Here is a 22,598-nt window from a genome sequence, read left to right as displayed (position 1 = left end):
TCAGCCCGAGTTCCCCTCGGATCTCCGATATCCCCATCCCCGATCTCAGCCCAGGGGATCACCGGGATCTTCGGTTTCCCCATCCGAGATCTCAGCCCGAGTTCCCCTCGGATCTCCGGTATCCCCATCCCAACCTCAGCCCGGGGGTCCCTGAGATCTCCGGTATCCCCCTTCCAGATCTCAGCCCAGGGGTCCCCTCGGATCTCCGATTTCCCCATCCCAGATCTCAGCCAGGGGGTACCCTCAGATCTCCGGTATCCCCATCCCCGATCTCAGCCCGAGTTCCCTTTGGATCTCCGGTTTCCCCATCCCAGACCTCAGTACGAGTTCCCCTCGGATTCCAATATCTCCATCCCAGATCTCAGCCCGGGGGTTGGGATCCCCGCTATCCCCATCCCGAGGCATCCCCGCCGTGCCCCACCGCGGGCACCCCCCGCCCCTCCCGGCCGCTCACGCCAGCGGCGCTGACTCGGAGCGGAGCGGAGCGGAGCGGCCAATGGGGGCGGCGCGGGCGGGATAAAAGCGGCGGCGGCCGGGAGCGCCGGGGCCGGGCAGGGACAGCCCCGGGGCTGCGGCGGCTCGGGCACGGCTCTGCCCGCACGGCCCCGCTCCATGGAGCCGGCGCGGGGCTGGAACGGGTACGCGCGGCAGGAGCGGCCGCCGCCCTCCCCGGAGCCGCCGAGCGTCCCCCCGGGCAGCGCCGAGGGCTGGCGGGGAGAGCGGCCCCGCAGCGAGGAGGACAACGAGCTGAGCCTGCCCGGCCTGGCCGCCGCCTACACCTCCATCCTGAGGGCGCTGGGCGAGGACCCGCAGCGGCAGGGGCTGCTCAAGACGCCCTGGAGAGCGGCCACGGCCATGCAGTTCTTCACCAAGGGCTACCAGGAGACCATCGCGGGTAGGGAGAGCTCCCGGGGCGGCGGGGATGGAGTGTGCTGCTCGGGTACCAGCCCGAGCTGCGGTATTCCTTGGAATAAATCTCTCAGAACATCGCTGCCCCGTCACCGCATCGCGCATCTGATGCTCCCTTGCTGTCACCTGTATCCTCTGATATCTCGGCTTTATTTATTTGTTAAACTCTGTGCAGGCAAAGTTTCTATTCTGTCGTAAACCTCTCGTGCTTTTGCTTTCTCTTTTCTGATAGAAACTTTTCAAGCCCTGGCATAGGAACTTGCGGGTTCCCTCCTTCCTCCCTCTGTGTTCAGACAGGGTGGGAATATTTGTTTCGATTAGCAGACAGAAAGGGGTTGAATTTTCTCAGGAAAAGTCCTGTTCTGGTGATGCTTTAATCAAGTGAGGGTTTGGCAAAGGTGGGAAGGAAACTTCAGGACGCGAGGTAAGGCGAAAGGGAGAGGACAGGGAGATCCCGTCCCCATCTCAGGGTCCCAGCAGCAAGTGCAGGTGTGGATTGGAACCCCAGGGTCACATCCCTGCCCCTGCTGGGTGTCTCTGCTGGCTGGGCGAGGGTGTGAGGAGAGGAGCTGGCTGGGAGATGTTCTCACCAACAACTCGTGATTTCAGTGCAGAGCAGATACTACACCACTTTTCCTCTTCTCAGCCTCTGGACTAAGGGCTGTGCCCAGTACAGACAGTAAAAACGAGCCTGGAGAATTCCCCTTTCTGCTCCTTCTTCCAGTAAAAGGCGAGTGAGTTCCTGTCAGTAAGGGATGCAGGCAGTGCCTGTGAGGACCTGCAAGGAAGGAGCTGCTCCTGCTCTGCTCTCCGGAATGCAGCCCCAGAGCTGCTCCAGGATGTTGGAGCCAAAAGCAAAGGCTGAGCTGTGCTGATTGATGGCATCAGAGAGCTCCTGCTGGCACATCAGTCCTTTTCCAAGTGCACTGTGCTTCAACTTTAAGGCTGGTTTTGTGTTTAGTTTCTTTTTTATTTCTCAGCTGTTGGGTCTTTTGAAATCAGGTTGCTACAACTTCCAGCATTCACTTATTCATGGCCAGCTTAAACTCTTGTGCCAGTTTTGTGTCCCAGCTCCCCCTGGAGCAGCATTTCTGCCTTAGAAGCTGTTCTGCCTTTCAGGTTTTTGGTTCACATCTGGGAACAGGCTCTGGCTGCAGTGGCCATCCTTGCTTCTCTCTTAGTCCTGCTGCACGGTGTGTTTGAGGTGAGGTTTCACAGTATCATCTTTTGTTTACTGGGATTAACTTTCCTCAATTTAGCACTGTGAAACACTGGAGGTCTCTCAGCCATCCTGCCAGGCTCCAGCAGAGGGAATTTTTTTAGTGATAATTTGAGCATGAATTTCTGTGCTGAACCTGGATGAGGCTGCTGCCCCCCTTCAGTCCTCTCTTATCTTGCTGCCAGTTTTGTATGCACATGTTACCTGAAGTAATTTTTAAAATTACTTTTTCTGCTCCAAGGCGGGTTCTCTGGGATCTTCTTATCTCTCACATTAATTTAATTAAGCAGAGTAGTTCTGGATACTCCCCTCCTCTGATTATCCATACCTGTGAGAGAGCTGTATTCTATCCAAGGGTAAAAAATGTCACTGCTGGGTGCTCTACTCCTGGAATGCTTTTTTCTTATTAGAAAATCATGTGAAGCTGTGATACTGTGATTCCTTCCCGTGTCAGGTGTGGAATCCTTCAACTTTCCAGCTACTCTCCTCTTCTTGCAGGATGCTCAGCCTCCACTTTTCTCACTCTTCCCAGCCCAGCAGAAGGAAGAGCTGCAGCTCAAGGACAAGCCCTCAGCAGATAGCAAAGCAAGTGGTGGATGAAGAGTTTGTTAGGAGAGTCAGTATGAGTAAATTCTTCTTAGAGAGTTTTAAATACCTCATGAACCATAGAGCCAACAACTACAGAATATTTGGGCACAAGAGTAGCTGTGGGAGTGCTGCTGTCTCTGCTGCAGCATCCTGTGCTGTTCCCTTGATTATACTAATCCAGCTCTCTGCCTGGCCAGGCTGTGAACTGGAACAGCAAGTGGCTTGTGAAAAAGAAAATTAACTCAGACAAGCCCAAACCCTCCCCAAAAACATGACAAAAAGCAGCTCTGACCTCTTGTTTTCTCAGGTTTCTTTATTGCAGCTTATTTGGGTCCTCCTGTGGAGCTGTCTGGGTAGGCAGGGGTTAAAGCTGTGATTTGCAGGGTGTGTTTTGAGGAGTGTTTCCATTTTTTCCCTGCAACAGGCAGAAGATGAGGGGCTGTTACAATAGCTGCAAGTTCCATTTTCCCAAGAAAGGTTCCCCAGGTAAAAGCTTGGGGGTGGTTGTACAACCACATGGCCAGAGGCAAAGTTTGCTGCAACAGGTCCCTGGTGAGCTGCAGAGCCAGCCAGGGAGGAGTGACACAGGTGAATGTCAGGGACTGCTTTAAAATCAGCCCTGTGACCTTGTCTGCTGCAGCATCTAACCTGGGGAGGCAGGGGAAGCAATGAATGGCTGATGGAGTTTTCATTTTCCATAAAGGAACACAGATGTGACATATACATCCAAATTATGGAATTGTTTAGGTTGGAGAAGGTTTCTAAGATTGAGTCCAACCATCCCCCCAACACTGATCCATGTCCCCAAGTGCCACATCCACACAGATTTTAAATCCCTCCAGGGATCAAATCTCCACCCTTGCCCTGGGCAGCTGTGCCAGGGCTGAACCATCATTGTAGTGGAGAAATGTTCCCCAATGTCCAATCTAAATCTCCCATGGTGCAGCTTCAGGCTGTTCCCTCTGCTCCTGTCCCTGGAGCAGATCCCAAATCCCCCCCGGTGTCCCCTCCTGGCAGGGACTTGTGCAGAGCCACAAGGGCTCCCTGAGGCTCCTTTTCTCCAGGCTGAGCCCTCCCAGCTCCCTCAGGGATTCTCCAGCCTCTTCCCCAGCTCTGTTCTCTTCTGGAGAGTTTGAAGTTGCCTGTGCACTGCCAGAGCTCTGTGCTTGGTTTAAGCCTCCCTTGCTGTGTTACTGCAGGGGTTGCACTAGCTGGCCTTTAAGGATCTTCCAACCCCAGCCATTCCATGATCTTTTTGGGTTCCTGTGTGTCTGAGAACACAACACTCTTGGAGCATGGTTAACTGTGCTGGTCATTTGATCTCCTGTCCTGGGTGTTGTCACTTTGCTTCCATGACACCTGATTGTATTTGGATGTTTTTATTTCCCATAGCTTAACTTCATAGTATTGTTGGGAAGATAGAACCTGAATTCTGTCTCTCCATTCAGATTTGTGAGCAGCAGAGAAGCTGGTTCTGCTTTCCAGCTGCTGCTCTCTGTATTTCCTCACTTGTTTTCAGCAGTGCAGAGTGGCAGTGCTCCTGCTTTACCTCCTATTTGTCTCTGCTATCTGTGTTCTGCAGCTGCTCAGTGTTGTGTGGCAGAGCTATTAGCACAGTTTACTTGTTAAATATCTGTATCTGGCTCTTTCTGTTAATTCCAGATTGTCATTTATTAATCCTGGCTTTACTAAAGGCCTCAACCTCTTTCATTGACAGGATGTATTCAAATGTCCTGTTCCCACTTCTGTAGTACCAGTCATCACACTTGGCAAGAATGCCTCTAGTGATTTCAAATAAAACCCACCTGGGGACCAGATTAAAAATCCTTGAGCACTGGTGTAGACTGGCAGCTGTTGCAACAGAAACCTCTCAATGTGTTGGTAAGGATGGCAGAGTAGGAAAGTCACCAAAAACGAACTTCCAGTTTCATGCAGTGCTTCTGTGCCAAGAGCATGTGCTCTTCTCCAGGGTCAGATTTGTGAGCTTCTTACTCTGGGTATAAATTGTATTTCCCCCTTGGCTGGTGAGGGTTAACACCTGATGAGAGCCAGGTGCCTTTAGCTTTTTGATAAAGGTTAAACCTTGTCCCTGCTTTTACTGAAAGCTTCATGTTGTGCTTAGAGATGCTGTCTGAGGGTCTAATAATAAATACCACAAAGCACAAGTGTGGGTTAAGGCAGCAAATGAGTGAATAAATGGAAGTACAAGGTTGCAGACAGCACTAACTCACAACTGAAGGTTTCAGACCAAAGCAACTGGTAAGACACAAAAACAGTGTCAGTGATTCTGCCTGTGAAAGGTGAATCATAAATGAGTTGGTTTGGATTGTGTAACCCTGCAGGAAACATTAGGCACAGGGTTGGATGAGCTGCCTGCATCTGCAGGAGGAAGTGAAGTTGTTCTCATCAGCCACAAACACTCACAGCAAAACAAGCTCCCCAAAACTGGGGATGGTGGGAGCTGCTACCAGGGAATTCTCCAGCCTTTATTCATGTAAGAACAGCAGGTTCACCTGTCCTTTCAGTGTGTTTAACAGGGAAATGGAAATCAGGAATGCTGGGAGGGGATAACTTTGCCTCCTGGACCTCTGTGGTTCAAAGGGCTGCATTTATTTGCCTGCAAGCCAAGTGACTCTGGGTAGCTTTGATTTCAAAGCAAATAGCTAGTTAGGTAATTTCCTCACTCATCAGTTTACATTAGTTTATATACTTTTCCTACACTGATGGGTGAAAAGATTCAACCTTAATAATCTTTTCTTCCAGTCTGTGTGGATTTGGTATTTTTACAGAGGACAGCAGCAGTGGTGTAAGCTGGTAAATTTTTCCAGCCTGCTCTGTTTGCTGTGCTGAGGTGCTAAGCATTGCTCTGTCAAAACACACAGTGCCTTAAGCAAACAAGGCTGTTTGATCAGCAGCTCTGCCCTTTGCTGGGGGCTGGGGGCTGCTGTGTTTTCCTGGAATCGAGGTGCTGCTGGCTCATCCATGAGGACATGGATGCAGCACTGTAATCTATTAACAGCTGAAGCCTCAGCATTGTTGTGCCCCAGCCATGGCTTGTTTCTTGTAAAGCAGAGGGGGGGATGCTCAGAGAGGTTTTTTGGGATTTCTTCTCTGTCCCCTCATAAGGGAAGCCTAGCATGCTTGGTCACTCACTGAATGCAGTTAAACTTTTGGGAACTGGGACTTTCCTGCATCATCTCCCCTGCTTGTTAATGCTCAATTTACACCAAGCTTGGTTGGCTTTTCTCATGAATTTATTAAATGTTGTAACCTCTTGTAGCTGAACTGTTTCAGGCTTCTGATCTTTCATGTTGCACTTCCAAACTGTTCTGTCTTTGATTTTTCCTTTGTTTCAGTTTCAGAGAGAAGTGTGGGTGAGCACCTTCTGTGACGTGGGACATTGAAATGGTTATTGAAACCCTGATACATTTTAATGAGCGTCTCCATAACGCTGCTCTCCCTCATATTAATAAACCTCCTGGCAGAGGACAACTTCTAGAACCTAATCTTGGCTTCATCTGCCTGCAGTAGCTGATCTGTTATGAATAGACTCCAGTCTCACTACAGCATGAAGGGTATCTTACAGGAAAATAAACAAATCTGTACAAATCATGGCCAGAATTAGCTGAACAACAATAATGCTCCTCCTTTATCTTGCTTCTGTGAAATGTCACTTGAATCACACGTCTGGTTCACCTCCCCTCTGCTAACTGAGGGATTAAGCTTTGCTTCTGGAGCCAATGTTCCTGTCTGAAGTTGAGTGTCTGTTTCTAGTATTTTGGTGATGAAATATGAATCATTAGCCAGAAACTTGTAAATTTTTGTGTCTTGTGTTTCTCCTGGCTCCTGCTAGGAAGGTGTGTTAGGAAAAGTGTTCATTTCTCAGCATCTCTGGAAGTCTATTGCCTGTTTAAGCAGTGGTGTGGCATCTCAGGCTGTGCCTCCTTCTAGAGCTCTTCAAGACTTCTTGAAGTGAATGACATACCCAGAGCATTCCCTTTCTCAGCAACCTGAATCATTAACTTTCTGCAGCAGCACAAGCCCTTTACATTAATGTTTTTATAGCCTGGCTCCCTGTATGCCTAATAAATTCTTGGTGCCTTTTTAATACTCAAAGGCTGCAATAATTTTCTTGTTGCTTGTCTGGAATGTTCTCCCTAACTACAGTTACCTGTAAAGTCATCACATAAATAAATAAAAAAGTCAGGTTTGACTCTACTGCTTACCCAGCAGTAGCTGAGAGGTTTTTACAGCAGTTTCCTTCCAGATTCCATCCAGACCCTGCAGTCTGCTGGTTTTCCTACCCCACATTCAGCTGTTAACTCCTGTGTCCTGATCTGTCCCCAGCTGGGGAGGAACTCTGACAATCAGAAATATCTGTCAGCATTCCCCAGGTGGTTCTGCCTTGAATACCAGCTAGCCTGAGCTGGCTCATGGCACTGCTCCTCTGGAGCTCCCTCCAAGCCATGAGGAACCTGCTCCTGGTTCCTGTGAGGTTTCTGCCCTTGCTTTGGGTGCAGCTCTGTGTTCCTGGAGCTGTCTGAGCTCAGTCAGTTTGTTCCAGGTGTTGGTGTTTGTCCCCTGGGATGTCACCCTGAGGCCATTCCTGCCCTGCCTGTGGCAGCTGAGGAGAGCAAAGGGCGGTGGGGACAGCCTGGGTCTGACAGGGTGGCAGGAGAACCTCGTGCCTTTTATCTCTGCCAGGATGGATGAGCTCAAGCAGCAGTGTCAGGGAGTTCCTGAGGCTCCCTTCATCCCACTAGCACTTAAATTGGAGCTGTGAGGTAACTTAACACCACAGGGAAGTGCTTTAACTCCTGGTGAGAACATCCTGCATCGCTTCACTCCCAGGCACAGCAAAAAGGCAGCTCTGAAGTGCTGTGGAGCTGCTGCAGTGCTGCCATCCTTCATCCCCTTCACCTCCTGAGCCCCTTCTGGGTGGGCTCTGCCTTCTCTGGTTGCCAGAGGTGCTTTTGCTTTCCTGTGTCACATTAAAGCCATGCAAATAGTTTCTATAGCAACAGGTATCTTTGCTTAGCTCTGACGCAAAATCCTGAAAGGTCTTTCTCATTCTGTCTTCATCCAGTTCTGATTTTTCATTTTATCAACTCTTTTTGAAGATAAAGGTAAAATTAATTCTACTCTGTTTCAGGAGTTAACTTGCAGCACAGGTGACTTTAGTTTCAACAGCCCATTAAAGTTTTTGCACCAGGAACTGAACTTCTGGCTGAAGGAAAAATCAGCTGGAATAATTTAGAGAGCTTGTACCTTGACTGTACAAACCATGAAATCAAACTAGAGAAGCATGGCTAAGTAGCTAGAGTGAAAGAACAGAAAAAGGGGCAAAAAATTTGTCCCCAGTTTTGCTTCTGGCTTGGTTAGTCTGAGTCTGTTTCTCCTCCTCTCTTTTCAGCTCTGTTAAATTCTCCACAACTTGTACTGCAGCACACAGGCTGAGCTTGTCAGAGCCCTGTTTGATGCTATTACAAATAGAAAAACTAGGAAAAAACTTCAAAAAACCCTGACAAACTTAGATAAAATGGTGTTGCCTCCCTGCACAAGGTGTTTGAGTCTCTGCCAGGGCAGTGTCTCCTGTGTAATTACTGCAAGCAGCTGCTGCAGTGGGAGAGGCAGCTGTGAAAAGATGCTCTGCTCCCTCTGCTTCTGTCAACACACGGGATCCAAAGGGGGAGCTGCAGGGATGGGCAGGTTCCAGCTGTGCTGATTTTCAGGAAAAGACACTTGTGAAGTGTGAGCAGGAGGGTCTGGAGCAGAGTGGGGTGAGTGGCCACTCAAGACCGTGGCTGGCCATTTACTCAGGTGATGAGCTCCAGCCTCACACTTTGTTTTATCTTTGTGTCCTTGTATCACTTGTGGAGGAGTTTTTGGAGGGCCTAACAGTGAGCTGGTTTCTTCCTTTGTGAGCCCTTCTCAAGGAGTAGCTGGTGCTGACAAAATCAGGCACAACTGCAGGTGCTGTCTGTGACCTTGCTGCTAATATTAAATAAAAAAAAGGTGCAAAACTGGCAAGACCGCTGTAAATTAGAACCATGAAGCACCTCACAGCTCTGTGGCTGCACCCTTGATGTGCAGATCTGTTTTCTCACCTCTAAAACTCCCCTGGTTGTGCAGGGGCATTGCCCACACTGCTGAGACTGGGCTGTGGCATAGAAGGGGATGTGCAGGAAGGGTGGATGCCCTTTGTGCTCCTCTTTGCTTTGGCCATGAGAAGGATGCAGGATGCCTTTTTTTCCTTTGGAGTTGGTACTTCTGAGGTCACTCAGACCTCTCTTTGGCTGAGCTGTCTCCATCACACAACACAGCTGTGAGAGGAAGTTTGTAAGGATCTACCAATAACAATTTTATATGTTAATTAGTGTGTCTATGCATCTATGTACATGTGGATTTGAGGCTGCATGGGTGAGGTACCCTCTGTTGTAACTGTGGCCCTGCTCTGTGTCACACATTGCCACAACTCTTAATGAGAATTTGGCCATTTCTGGCTGTTCTGAACAATCTGCCTTGCGCGTGTGCTGACGTAAATCCATATCTGACATCGGGCCCTGATATGCTCCTGGCAAGGCTGGTGTGAGCCAGCCTGGGGGTCTGATAACAGCAGCAGTCACTCTGGAGATGCTTCGTGGATCTGTTTGGGTTTTGTTTCAATAGCTCTGGCCACAGCAGCAGGTTTTGTGCGACCACTGTTTGCCTTTCTGCTGTGGAAATGGCAGGGCTGCAGAGTGCTGCAGGAAGGAGCTCAGAACCCAGACAGCTGCTCTGCCTCCCCTTCCCTCTCCTGTCAGCCTGCTCAGATCCTCTGGTTTGGATTCTCCCTTTGCCTGCCTGAATTCATAATTACACAGCTGCATGATGCTGCCTATGCCATCAAAACCCTCTCCAGCAGTCCTTGGTCTAAACCAGACCCAGAAATTTGAAGAGCACAATCATGTGCCTTCATAGAGTTGCTCCTTGTTGTCCCTACTCCTGCTCTCTGACCCAATCCAAACCCTTCTGGGATTGATCCTGGCTGCCTTGCAGGTTGCCAGCCCTTCTCAGGAACGAGCCCACGTCGCAGCGAACGCCTCGCGCGCAGTTTCCAGGGTTACCTGTGCAGTGCTGATAGCAGGCAGGAAATTAAAATGCTCCGTGGTGATGATGAGCCCTTATCGACAGCAGATGGTGGCCATTAGCTGGACGTGGCAGGGGAAGGCACCAAGGCAAGCAGAGCAAACACTGTTGGGTTTGTGTCACCAGCCCTGTTAGATTTGTGTCACCACCACAGTTGGATTTGTGTCACCACCACTGTTACATCTGTGCCATCACCACTGTAGATTTGTGTCACCACCACTGTAAATTTGTGTCCCTACCCCTGTTAGATTTGTGCCACCACCACTGTAGATTTGTGTCACTACCCCTGTTGGATTTGTGTCACTACCAGTCTTAGATTTGTGTCACCACCACTGTAGATTTGCTCCATCATCACTGCCAGATTTGTGCCACCACCACAGCACTACAGTTGGATTTGTGTCACTACCCCTGTTAGATTTGTGCCACCACCCCTGCAGGTGCTCTGGTGCCCCTGAGTGCCCTGCTCTGGCTGTGGTGTGTGGGACTCTGCTTTCCTGGAATAACTCCAAGGAGCCAGTGTGGCTTCCAGCAGAATTTGTTCTTAGAGTTCCTTGTCGTTGTTATCAGCCCATCTGTACAGCTGGTTCTCCCTCATACACAACTTTTCTCTCTTTTTCTTCAAAAGACCTGGTTTCTTGACTTGGAACTATTCTACTTTTAAGCTCTCTGAGCATGGTCCAGGTACCTGCAATCTTTGGAGTCTGATGTGCTGTAACCTGTGCCAGGATTGTTTGGGGATTGCTGAAAATGGAAAATCAGCTGAGGATCCGTTCTGCTGAGTTCTGAGACGAGCCATATTATACAATCCTTTTCTTACTGAGCTGTCTCTTCTCCCTTCTGTCCCTGTGGAGGTTTCTGCACTTCATTTTTCTCCTAACTCTGAGGTGCAGAACTAGGCTGGAGTGTGGATGTGCCTGCCCATTTCAGATCAGGACAGCAAATCTCTCCCCAGATGTGTCTCAGTTCTGTGTGTTCCTGAACAGCTGCTGCCTGGTGTGTTACAGGATGAAATTTGCACTCAAAGCCTCCTGCAGACAGTAATGCTGGTGTTGAAGTGTTTGGAGGAGCCACTGGGATGTCTTAGGTTTTCCCTGACCTCGTCTGGCTTTGCCTGTGGAAGCCCTGATGGAAATCCACTTCTGAGATGAGCTCTCTTTGTCAGCTGTAGGCTTAATTGCTCCTAAAATATCAGTAATTCTGCAAGGACCACACCTGTTCTAACCTTTGCTCAAGCTATTAATTAAATAAAACAGTCCAGGCTGATTGCTGGTGCAGCATGTAGGCAGTGTGACACCGTGTGGGATCATACCCAAATCAAAATATGCCTGTGATGTTACTCCCTATTTCCCTCCCAGACCCTAACCCTAAAATCTGCAGCCCTGAGAGAGTCCTGCCTTTGCCAGGCTGGAAGAGCCTGCCATGCTTTTTTTGCTCCTTTTTGTTTATTTTTAATGCAAATGTTTAATTCCAGATGTCCTGAACGATGCCATCTTCGACGAAGACCATGATGAGATGGTAATTGTGAAGGACATAGACATGTTCTCATTGTGTGAGCATCACCTCGTCCCATTTGTTGGAAAGGTAACTCTCCCTCTCAGAACAAATGTGGGAATGCACAATAAAAGACCTTAAGTACATTTAAAAGACTTTGCAGCTGTAGCTACAAAGCTTTTAAGGCTGTAAGTACTCGCTGCTTACGGCTACAGTTCTAGAAGTTTAATCTTCAGAATACAAATAAGGAAGGTCTCCTTAATGTGAGGTTTTATTTGAATTTAAGCTCCTGAAATACAATGCTCAACCTTTCCTGGTCTAAGTAATCTAATGGTTTCTGACATTTCATATCAAAGCTCTTCTCCATGAAGCAGCAGCAAGCCTGGAGGGCAGACATCTCGATATTAAACCAGCTCACCCTGCACACTGGCTCTGTCATGGATTTAGCTCCTGCTCAGAGCTATCCAGTGCACATTCATCTCTGAAACCCCCTCTGAGTGGAACAAACCCATTAGCAGCCCTGCCTTAATTATGTGAGCCAAGTCAGGGAGAGGGTGGCCAAAACTGGCTATGCTTAGTTGAGGAGTCCCATGAAAAGGGCTGGTGTTGGAACTGTAATGCCAACAGCTCTAAGAAAATAAAATTTCTCCAGTTACTAACCACTGTATGAAGAGTTCTGAGTGTGACCTGAAGGATGGAGCTTAGCCTGGTCCATCTGTGACCATTAAGTGCTCACAGGTCCAAGAGCAGCACAGGCTTGTGTTGTCCATAAAATTCAATCAATGCCACATATGTTCCAAGCAAACTGCCTCCCAAAAATAAAATACATGAACAGACACCAGGTGTTTATTTAGTTGAGTCAATTCAGGTTTGTCTGCTTTGTTTCTTGCTGTTAGAGTTTTATACTGGAGAACAGGAAAACCTCTTTCTGTGCAAGCTTTCTGCTGTGCCTGTTACTCTTGGTTGTGTGTACTGTGTATATTCTCTCCATTACTCTTGTGGCAATGTGTGCATTTTTTTTTTTTTTTTTTTTTTTTTTTTTTTACATCCAACTGTTTAGCCTGTGTAGTTTGGAGAAATCTCCTCACAAACACTGACTCAGTGCTACAAAACCACTTGGTATGGCTCTGAATATTCAGGGTAACCATTGCCCTGCTGGGTGCACAAACAGGCTGCAAACACTCACCTGTAGGTCCTGCATTTGCAGTTCTGTCTTAGAGGAAATCAAGAAATCTGCAAAAAATATGGGGAACAGGATTCAAAGCTTATTTCTAAGTCATGTGTCTCACTTTGTCTGAAATGTTTCATGTCTTTTCAGGTGTCAGTGGGTTGATTGCCTAACAGAAGGGGTGGGAATGAGCAAGTTAGCCAGGTAATCAGGTGTACTGTGGTACCTCTACTGCAGGTACAGCAGCACAGGATTCTGAGATGGGGCCTCCAGGCAAAGCCAGAATCCCCCACTGACACTCCCCTGCTGTATCTTGGCTAATTTTTCAAGTCTCTGGTACAGTGGCACAAGTTCTGGTTTATAGTAAACCCACTGGAATTCTGTAACCCCCATGGCTTTCTAAAAACAAGGAGCTGAATGTCCTTCCCTTCATATCTGAGCACTTTTCTGCTAAATTTCCTTTAGTTCATGTTCAGCAAATCCATATTTGAGCAGGATGAAAGCTAAGTTAATCATCAGAGGTCTATGATACTAAAACAAGAAAAGAAATCAAATCAGGAAGTGCAGCCTGATTTTTGGTGGCAAAGTACTTCTTGCCATCAGAACTTTCACTAGAAATAAAGCACAATCTCCCTCCCTTCCGCTCCCTAAATCCATTTAAGGTCTTGAAAGAAAAGCGTGTTTATTTTAGACAAACAGTGCTGTGCTGACCAATAGCCTGCCTTTGTACCGAAATGCAGCAGTGCTCTGTGGCATTCCTGAGACTTGGAACTGTGACTTCCCTGCCTCTCAGAAAAACTCACCTATTCTGCAGCAGGAGCTCATGAGGTACCCACAGCTCCACAATCCCCCAGGTTTGCATGGTGCCACGTTCCTCCCACGTGCTGAGACCTCTGAGTTAATTCATCGTCTGTGCATGAGTTTCATGTGCTTTGGAAGGGTGGCTTTGCTTTGTTAATGTTGTTCTCCCCTATCCAGGTACACATTGGTTACCTCCCCAACAAACAAGTGCTTGGCCTCAGCAAGCTCGCCAGGTAAGTGTTCTAATGAAAGTGATGCTAATTTGTGAAAAGGATTCCAGGCTGTGCTAGCTGTGCTAATCTTTTTAATCTCCTCTCCCTCTAAAGCTCAGCCCACTTTGTGTCCTGGATTTGGATTTAGACCAATCCTCAGCATTGTTTTGGGGTTTTTTTGTGGAGAGGATAGATAAGTCTTGCAGCTGTGTGTTAATTCTCACCAGTGGCTGCTGTAGAGCCTTTATGTTTTTGTAGGTTGCCCCAGAGCTCTGAGGCAAAGAACAAGAGAATTTGGTTCTGTTCTAAGGCATGCCACAAAAACCAGTGAGAATTTCCAGCTCTTTACCATTTGGGTGTAAATTAACTAATAAGAACAAAAATCTGAAAACTTCCAAGCTATAAATGAACACATTTTAAGGATATAAATTGAATCTAAAGCTTTCATCTCTTATCTGACTCTTCAGAAAAATTTGGCATTTCTTTCTTTCACTGAAGATGTGCTGAGATTGCTGTGGGGTAGATTTTATAGATTAAGTTCAGCCTAAGAAACGAAGCAATTGTGATGCTCTTGAAAAATCCATTTATTATGTAAAACAGCTTTTTTTCCTCAGCAAGTGCCCTTGGGTCAGTTGTTGCACTGACTCTTGTTATTAAGTGACACTTTCTTGTGCTGGTGAGGAAGAGGATGGTAGATCCCTTCAATAAGCAGATTATTTGGGATCAGAGTGGAAGGGTCCCTTTTTGAGAAACAAATCTAAAAATCTGGCTGAAGTTCAGAAAGACCACATAGATTCTGCTTTCCCTGATGGGTCTGTTAATCCTGCTCCAGCTCCTGTAGCACTAATGAGAAATTAGCCCTGCAAATCTGCCTGCCTGCTGGGTTTTCTTAGCAGGTAAGAAATGTGTAGGATATGACAGCAAAATGTTCTAAAGTGAGCCAGATCTGTTCTGGGCTCTGCCTGAACAACAGGGAAGGGTTTGGAAGTGGAAAAATCCTTGGAGTGACAACTCTGCTGAGTGACCTGATATTTCATCCCCAGCAGTGCTTTCAGGAGAGGGCTTTGCTGTGAATAAAAGGCTGCAAAGAGGTTGTTCAGTGTGTACATTTTATCCTGCACGGTTTGTGTGTGGCTGTACAGAGCTGCTGGAAGGGCAGGCTGGGGTCTGAGCTGTCAGAACTGCACCTGCTGGGCTAAAGGACCTGTGTGTGACATCCCATGGCTTGTGCTGAGCTTTGGGTGGGTCTTTGAGGGTTGAGGGTGTGGTTTTGTTGTTGTTTTTGGGAGTTAGGTTTCTGAAGAGAGCCCATTCTTACCAAAGAGACTGTCCTCAATGTGGTTTAATTTCTGCGCAGGATCAAGGATCACATTTGAAATGTGCATCCATTGGTTTGTGCTTGCTTTGGTCTCTATTTATCTCTTGATTGCAGATGTAAAAAGGAGCTCAAAATGCTTCTCAGTGATTTGTTTTGTTTTTTTTTTCAAATGCCAGTGGCAACATGGTGCTAGAAATGTACAATTTTCCTGTTCATTCTCAGAATGGAACCCTGCACATCAATATGTGCACTGTGCTCAAAGGTTAAATCTTGCCTCTTTGAAGAGTGAGGGTAAAACTGCCATATACTGCAATAATGGAAAGATTAGATTCTTGTATAACAAAGTGTTCTCACTTCTGAGTGCTTGCCATGAAGAGGTTGGGGGGGCCAAATCGTGCCTCCCTTTCGTGCCCTATATAATGTAACCAGTGTTCAAGCAAAGATTTGTGAGGCTCTTGGTGCTCTAGGCCTAATCTTTCATAATAGGATTAGTCTAATGTGGTGAGTTGCTGTAGTTGTGGATGACCTGCATTCAGTAAACAAACATCTTTCTCTGGGTTTTAAGCTCAGGCTTGAAAATGCTCTTTCAAATAACTGTTTTTACATAAACACCTTGTTAGGACTTCTGTGCAATATCTGAGCATGTTTCCTGTCCATATAGTTAATCTAAATATTGTGCTGCTTTGTTTTATGCTGTAACACAACCATTTCACTGCTGGAGGGGAGTCTGTGCATTTAATTCTCTCTCCAAAACAGCAGGAGAGTCTCATTGTCAGGGATGATTCTTGTAAGTGATGCTCCAGGCTGCCAGCCCGTGTCTGGCTTTTGTCTGGTGTGACCAGACAGGTATCAAAGCTTGCTGTAGCAACTCCTTTTTGTGGCCACTTGAAGTGTAATTAAGCATTTGAGGATGGCATGAACAACCCCTGGAGTTACAGAGCAATTATATGGATTTTCTTAAACGTGTGGATTCTAGAACTGTCATTAAGTGTCACTTCCACTGCCCACCAATGGCTTAAATTCGAAGTCATGTTGGAGGGGACCATTAAGGTGATCCCTGCACTGAAATGTGAAGGATGGGGTGAGATGTGGGTGGAGAGATTCTGTTGTACAAGACCAATTCCGTCTCATTGTTCTCAGCTAAATTTGTGGTTAAATGCAAGAATCCAAAACATTTCTTGCCCAATTTCAGCATTCTGGGAATCCATGATCTGAACTGAGTTTAAGGCAGCACTTGGTCCAGTCTGAAGCAGGGAAATGTTCAGGAATTAGGGTTCAGGGAGTCTTTGGACATGAATTCCCCCACAACCACACAATGCAGGTGGGTGGGGATACAAGGAATCCCAAACCAAGAGAAGGAGACCAGAGAAGTGACTGGTTTGCCCTAAAACAGTCCCTGGTGCTGCAGGTGGGGAAAACTCAACAGTGATGTGCCAAGGGAAATCTGTGAGGAACACCTGGGCAGCAGCATGGCCATGGATTTACAGATCAGCACAGGGATATCTTTTGATAGCAACAAAATAATTGTGAAGATCAGTCAGTGGCCAGCTGGAAATAACCATAATATTGTCCTTTTTGTGTCTCTTTTAGGATTGTGGAAATATACAGTAGAAGATTACAAGGTAAACACAAAATTTGGTGTTTGTTGTGTTCACTCCTCTCCAAGTCAGTGCAGGGGGCTGGTTATTGGGGGTGGACTATGGAGTTTAAGAGGGGAGAAAAATGCTTCTTAAAGAGGTGATGTTATTGCACTCAGCCCCTGCACTCCTCTGCCTAGGAAGGGAAATGGAGGCTGGAACTGATTCCAAGGGTAAATGTGCTACCAGGAACAACTAAACCAGTTGGGTGCTGCTGGGGATAAACTCTCCTGCAGAGATCTGGAGAGATGCCCTCAGGAATTCTTGTCTGAGCTGCCTCCTGTCCCTGGGAAGGAGAGGAAACTGCAGGGTCCAAATCCTTGGGTTGGGCTGAACCTGCTGCCTTTGTCCTGTGGTAAATTTGGCCTGGTCTTGGCAAGAGAAGTCTCAGGGACCACCAGGCTGGTGAATGGAGGGTGCTACAGCTGCAGGAAGCAAAGCTTTGCAGGACAAAGCTCGTTTTTTATCTCCATTTCCTGTCCTTAAGAAGAGAAATTGGGTGTGTGGAATAAATGGTGCAGCAGTAATGCTGGGAACAAACACATTAAAAACTGAAAAAAAACAAACCAGAGAGGCAAGAAAATCTTCCTGCAAAATAGGAAATGGAGGAGCTATTAGAACAATTTGTGGTTGGGGAGGTGGAATGCAAAATGGCTCCAGATATAAACAAGAAAATAAAAAAGGTCTGTTCCAGAATACAAATGGAAAATAGGATGGATGGGACTTGCAGCAACCTGGTCTAGTGGCAGCTGTCCTTGCCCATGGCAGGGGTTTGGAGTGAGATCAGCTTTAATGTCCCTTCCAACCCAACCCATTCTGGGATTCTGGGAACTGAATCCCCTGTTGTTCCCCCAGTCCAGGAGCGCCTTACCAAACAAATCGCCATCGCCATCACAGAAGCCTTACAGCCCGCGGGGGTCGGCGTCGTCGTGGAAGCCACGTGAGTGAGCCAGGAGTTCTGGGGTGGGATCCAGGAGTTCTGGGGTGGGATCCAGGAGTTCTGGGGTGGGATCCAGGAGTTCCAGGGGTGGGATCCCAGCTCTGTGTGATCCCAGGTGTTCCAGGGCTGGGATCCAGGAGTTCCAGGGGTGTGATCCCAGGTGTTCCAGGGGTGGGATCCCAGCTCTGTGTGATCCCAGGTGTTCCAGGAATGACATCCCAGGTGTTCTGGGGGTGGGATCCCAGGAGTGGGATGTGATCGCAGATTTTCCATGGGTGGGATCCCAGGTGTTCTTGGAGTGCCATCCCAAGTGTTCCAGGGGTGGGATCCCAGATGTTCCATGGGTGGGATCCCAGGTGTTCCAGGAGTGAGATCACAGGTGTTCTAGGGATGGGATCCCAGCTCTGTGTGATCCCAGATGTTCCAGGAGTGGGATCCCAGGTGTTCTGGGGGTGGGTTTCAGGTGTTCCAGGGGTAGCATCCCAGCTCTGTGTGATCCCAGATGTTCTGGGATGTGATCCTAGGTTTTCCATGGGTGAGATCCCAGGTGTTCCAGGGGTGTGATCCCAGCTCTGTGTGATCCCAACTCTGTGTGATCCCAGGTTTTCCATGGGTGTGATCCCAGGTGTTCTGGGATGTGATCCCAGGTTTTCCAGGGGTAGGATCCAGGTTTTCCAGGGGTGTGATCCCAGCTCTGTGTGATCCCAGCTGTTCCAGGGATGGGATCCCAGGTGTTCCAGGGTGGGATCCCAGCTCTGTGCTGCCAGGCTGATGCATGTTGCCCCTTTGGCTGTGGTAGGTGCATGCTATGCTTGGTTATCAGGCAGAGAGATTAATAATAACAATAACCCCATTAATAATAAAATATTACTAGTAGTAATAATAAAAAATAATAATCCTGCAGTGCTGGAGCCATTTGAAGTGGGGGCTGGCTGGTTCCCTGTGGGGATGGGGCAGTGAGGAGCTGTCCCTGCTGCACCACATCCATGCCCTGTGCTCCTCCTGCCTCCTGGAGCAGTGCAGAGCTTGGGCATGTCCCTGTGGTCAGAATGCACCTCGGGAAGGTGGATTTTCCTGGGATCACAGGAGAGAAGGCAGCGCTCAGTGGCTGAGAATGTGACCCCTCCACAGCTGAGGTGCTGCAGATTTATTTTCTGCTTGTGGAGGTTTTGTTACCTTCCCAGAATTGAATGTGGCTGTAAGAAACATCCCTCCCTGTGGGATTTGTGCTTCCCCAGGAGTGATGCACTGACTGCCCTCTCGTTTCTCCTAGGCACATGTGCATGGTCATGCGTGGGGTTCAGAAAATGAACAGTAAAACAGTAACCAGCACAATGCTGGGCGTGTTCCGGGAGGATCCAAAGACCCGAGAAGAATTCCTGACGCTCATCAGGAGCTGAAAGTGTGTCACCCTCTGGATTGTTCTGTCCCGTGTCACTGTCTGTCCTTGTTCCCACATCCCAGTTCTAAACTAAATTGTTGTGAATTGTTGTCATGGTCTTTGTGCAGTGAAAGGCAAATGAGAAGGTAGGGATGAGGGAGGCTCCTCCTGGATTTCCACTGGTGCTGATGTCACGGAGTTACAAACCACAAATAGGAGTTTGGAAATGTTTTTCCATCCGTAATTCAGAATATCCAACTGTCAGGAGAGAGGTGGGGCTTAGGAGTGAAATGGATAATTATGAAATAGTTGTGTTTGTTAGAATTAATGTGGAGCAGCACAGGAAACAGCTGAAAGGATGTGGGTTTTTGTACAATTGGGATTCTCCCAAATTATTGGGCTATGTTTTATTGCAAGTCCTGTGGTGGCTGTTTCAGTACCTGGGTATGTGTGTTACACCTCTGAGTTGTTACCTCTGGTGTGTTTTATATTCTTGCTGGTATTAACCTTCCTTTTTTGTGGTTTTTATTTGTTTGAGAAATGTGTCAACTCCACTTTTCCTATCCTCTTAACAGGCAGGGAATGAACTTCTGAATTATTTGGGGCACAGCCCTGTCTCAGTACAGAGGGGTTTATGCACCTTTTTCTCTGTGCCTCAGAATGTCTGACCACTTGAACTGTCACTTTCTTACTGTTTTTAAGGAAACTTTAACAGAGGAGAGTTAAAAACCCTGCAGAGTTTGTCTGCAGGGTACTGAGGTATCCAAAGAGGTTTTTAATTATATTTATACCTCGAGCTTTCCTTCTTGGATTTCCATGAGACTGAGACGCTAAAATTAGTCAGGTAATGTGAAAATGAAGATCTGCAAGCATTCCAAGGTTTCCATTTCCAATGCTGGACCAAAGGTGAGCATGAAATCCTGAGCACAGCACATGGTACCTGCCCTGCCTGCTGACAGGTTGGGTTATTTCAGGGCAGAGTAACCTGGAATGACAACAGCTCATTTCGTAAGAGCAGCTGACAAAAGCATTTCCAGGGCCACCAGAATGAATCAAACCGCTTTTTTTTTTTTTTTTTTTTTCCCTGTGTATGTGGCAACCTCTGTAAGTGGCAGAATTGGTACAAAAAGTTTCAGTCCAGCTGGACTTGGCTGAACTTCTGCTTTGTTACCGTTTTAATGAGTGTTTTGTAACTCCTAATTGGGAAAAGATGAGGAGCAAATGAAAACCACCCTCCTCACCCCGAGCTTGCAAAACAAATGTCAGCCAGGGGGTTTGGATGCCCACAGGTTCCCAGGGCTCTCTCTGCTTTTTTCAACCCAAGATGTTCTGTACACGAACCTCCAGGGCAGCTCCATCTCACCAACATTCCTCCCTCTTGTCCAGCCCCTGCTGGAAAAAAAATGAAAATCCTTCTGGTCAGATTGAGCCTAAAGAACTTTTTAAAGGAGAACGAGCTCATGTGTTTAATTACATTAATTTTACTTTGAGGACCTTCACAGCATTATTGGAAAAATGTTTTATAACATCCTCTGTCCTGGATTCTGTAGGATTAGGTGCTGTACCAGTGTTTGTCCCTGGTGTAAACATGGCTAAACCACACCAACTCCATGGCATTTGTTATCCTGAAATCGCCACTTTTCACTTCAGTATCTTACAAATATCCAGCTGAAAAGCCTTAAATCTTTCTTGCCTAAAGTTGGCAGTAAATCTCTTTTTTTAGCTTGAATGGAGGGAGATTTTGAGGACCAAAGGGGCACACACCAGTACACTTATTTCTCTTTCCTTGCTTTAGTTTGGAAATTAAAACTCTGTAAAACACTGTCCTGCTCCTGAGGCACCAAAAAAGTTGCGTTTTAACCACTTATGTCAATTCAGGATAAAGTTCACATTGCACCACCGCTGTTTTTATATTTCCATGTGACCTGTAGTCCTTAAAACACACCTCTCTACTCGTGGCCTTGGAATTTGTTCCCATTTTTGCTGTTGTTGCGTGTTTTGGAGCGTTGGCGTTGTTCAAACCCACGAGCTTTAACTACACCCCGTGTGTAAATATGTAAAGGATGTACAGCCCCAGGTGTGCTGCTCACCAGTGCATTGTCTCTGAAACATTAAAGCACAGTGTTATCCTTTGGAGTGGGAGCATCCTTGTGGGGCTGGAGGGGATGGCACTGCACAGGGAAAAAGCAAGAGCTCCCTGCCCTCAACTGGGGATGGGTTCTGCACTCATGGGTTGCTCCTCTGGGATGGGTGGTGCTGTTATCCACAGCTGAGTCCCCCAGCTGGTGACTGGGAAGCAAAAAAATCCTCCAAGATTTGTTGGATTTGTGGGATTTGTTGGATTTGTTTCACCTTCTCCTTACTGCTCCTTGGAGCCAGAGGAATCAATTGGAGCAGGGGTGGTGGGTGGCACTGAGTTTTTTGGGGGGCTCACAGTCTGTACCCTTCTTGAGCTATCCTGGAAATCCCTGCTTCATGGCCAGATGCTCAAGTTTCCTGCACAAATAAATCCCATCAGCAGCTGCAACGAGAGACCTCAAAGGTGAAGCCAGGGTTGGGTTGGGCTGCCCTGTTGGGTGCAGGGTGGGTAGGCTGGTTTAAAGAATTCTTGCTGTCCTCCAGCCTCCCAGGAAGTAAATATTGCTGGGATTTAGGGAAAAAAAATAAAATTCATGAATCCCAGAGTCCTGAGGAGCAGGGCAGCCCAAGTGCAGAGGGAAGGGGGACCACAGGGTCTGTGTCCACTGTGGTGGTCAGGGAGGGAGAAGGGGTGATGAATGGAACCTCTTCCAGCCCTTGGTGTCTTTTTTATCCAACTATTTGGAAATAATGCCCCTGGGAAGCCCCAGGAGCTTTGGCAAGACCCATCCTTGTGGTGAGGCTGAGCTCTGTGTTTCTCACAGCTGTGCATTAAAGCTGGTGCTTGTGGTGGGAAATGGTCTGTTTGGGAAAAGAGGCTCCTCTGCAAGAAATTATCTATTCCCTGCTTTTATTTTTTTTTTCTTTTTCTCGCTTTTTTTTTTTTTCTTTTTTTTCCTTTAAGGTGTGGGATTGGGAAGGAGCCTCACTGGTTTTGCAATCATGGGAAAATCTCACTGGGGTGAAAAAATATTCACCTTCAAAGTGTTTATAGCTCAAAATAACCCCAAAAACCTGAAATAAAAAGCTGAGACAAGAGGACCAAAACTTCTTAAATAAGGAAACTCCTCCTAGCCCTGAACTGCCCCATTCCCCAGGATTCCACCTAATTTATCCTGTGCTCCATTCCTTTCCTGATGCTCTCCAGTGCTGTGTGTTGCTTGTCGATTTTATTTCCTCAAGGGTCCCACATCTGAGCAGTTTATTTGAGGTTTTTTCTATCACTGTGATTATTTTGGGTGTCTCCCATCACCTCCTGCCCCTGTGCTGTGGAGTGACCAGTCCCTAAATCCCTGTGCCACATCCAGCCAGCTCCTGGGCTCTTTGGTCATCACCACTTGTGTTCCACCTCCAGGTGCAGGCTTTTATAATTTTATTAAATTTGGGAAGCACTTCCTCCAGCTCTGGACTCCAAATTAGGCTCTTTTTAGACAAAAATCTGCCTTCCAGTGATTGAGTGGCTGCAGGGAAGGGCTGGGATCATCCCAGAGCTTCATGCAGCCTTCCCAACGTTTTGAAGAGTTGTTTAATGAGCTCTGACAGCTCCTTTGCTGCCCCTGGTCCTGCCCCTGTTCTCTGGAGCACTGTTGGGAAAGAGCCTGCAATCAGCTGTGCCCTTTGAGCCTTCTGTCCAGCTCCTGGAAATAACTTCTAGGAAAAGCTTTGCC

At 47.4% G+C, this 22,598-nt stretch overlaps 1 protein-coding gene across 1 annotated transcript; it reads left to right on the top strand.

The window, feature by feature from the left end:
- Positions 1–612: 612 nt before the first annotated feature.
- Positions 613–20,928, top strand: GCH1 (GTP cyclohydrolase 1). The gene is made up of 6 exons (XM_033063671.1): positions 613–895; positions 11,316–11,425; positions 13,482–13,537; positions 16,425–16,456; positions 17,327–17,411; positions 18,685–20,928. Exons 1-6 carry the CDS (start codon positions 613–615, stop codon positions 18,809–18,811), a joined length of 693 nt encoding a protein of 230 aa, XP_032919562.1. The 3' UTR covers positions 18,812–20,928.
- The last annotated feature ends 1,670 nt before the right edge of the window (positions 20,929–22,598 follow it).

Source organism: Catharus ustulatus, chromosome 6, assembly GCF_009819885.2.
Source record: "Catharus ustulatus isolate bCatUst1 chromosome 6, bCatUst1.pri.v2, whole genome shotgun sequence".
Lineage (NCBI taxonomy): Eukaryota > Metazoa > Chordata > Aves > Passeriformes > Turdidae > Catharus > Catharus ustulatus.
This window is presented reverse-complemented; position numbering and strand designations above follow the sequence as displayed.

What these genes read in the sequence shown, in the direction of transcription:
- GCH1 (XM_033063671.1), top strand. Translation starts at nt 613, where the DNA reads ATGGAGCCGGCGCGGGGCTGGAACGGGTACGCGCGGCAGGAGCGGCCG. An exon ending in CTACCAGGAGACCATCGCGG is followed by an intron (nt 896 to 11,315) that starts GTAGGGAGAGCT and finishes GTTTAATTCCAG; the next exon opens with ATGTCCTGAACGATGCCATC. An exon ending in GGCGTCGTCGTGGAAGCCAC is followed by an intron (nt 17,412 to 18,684) that starts GTGAGTGAGCCA and finishes CGTTTCTCCTAG; the next exon opens with GCACATGTGCATGGTCATGC.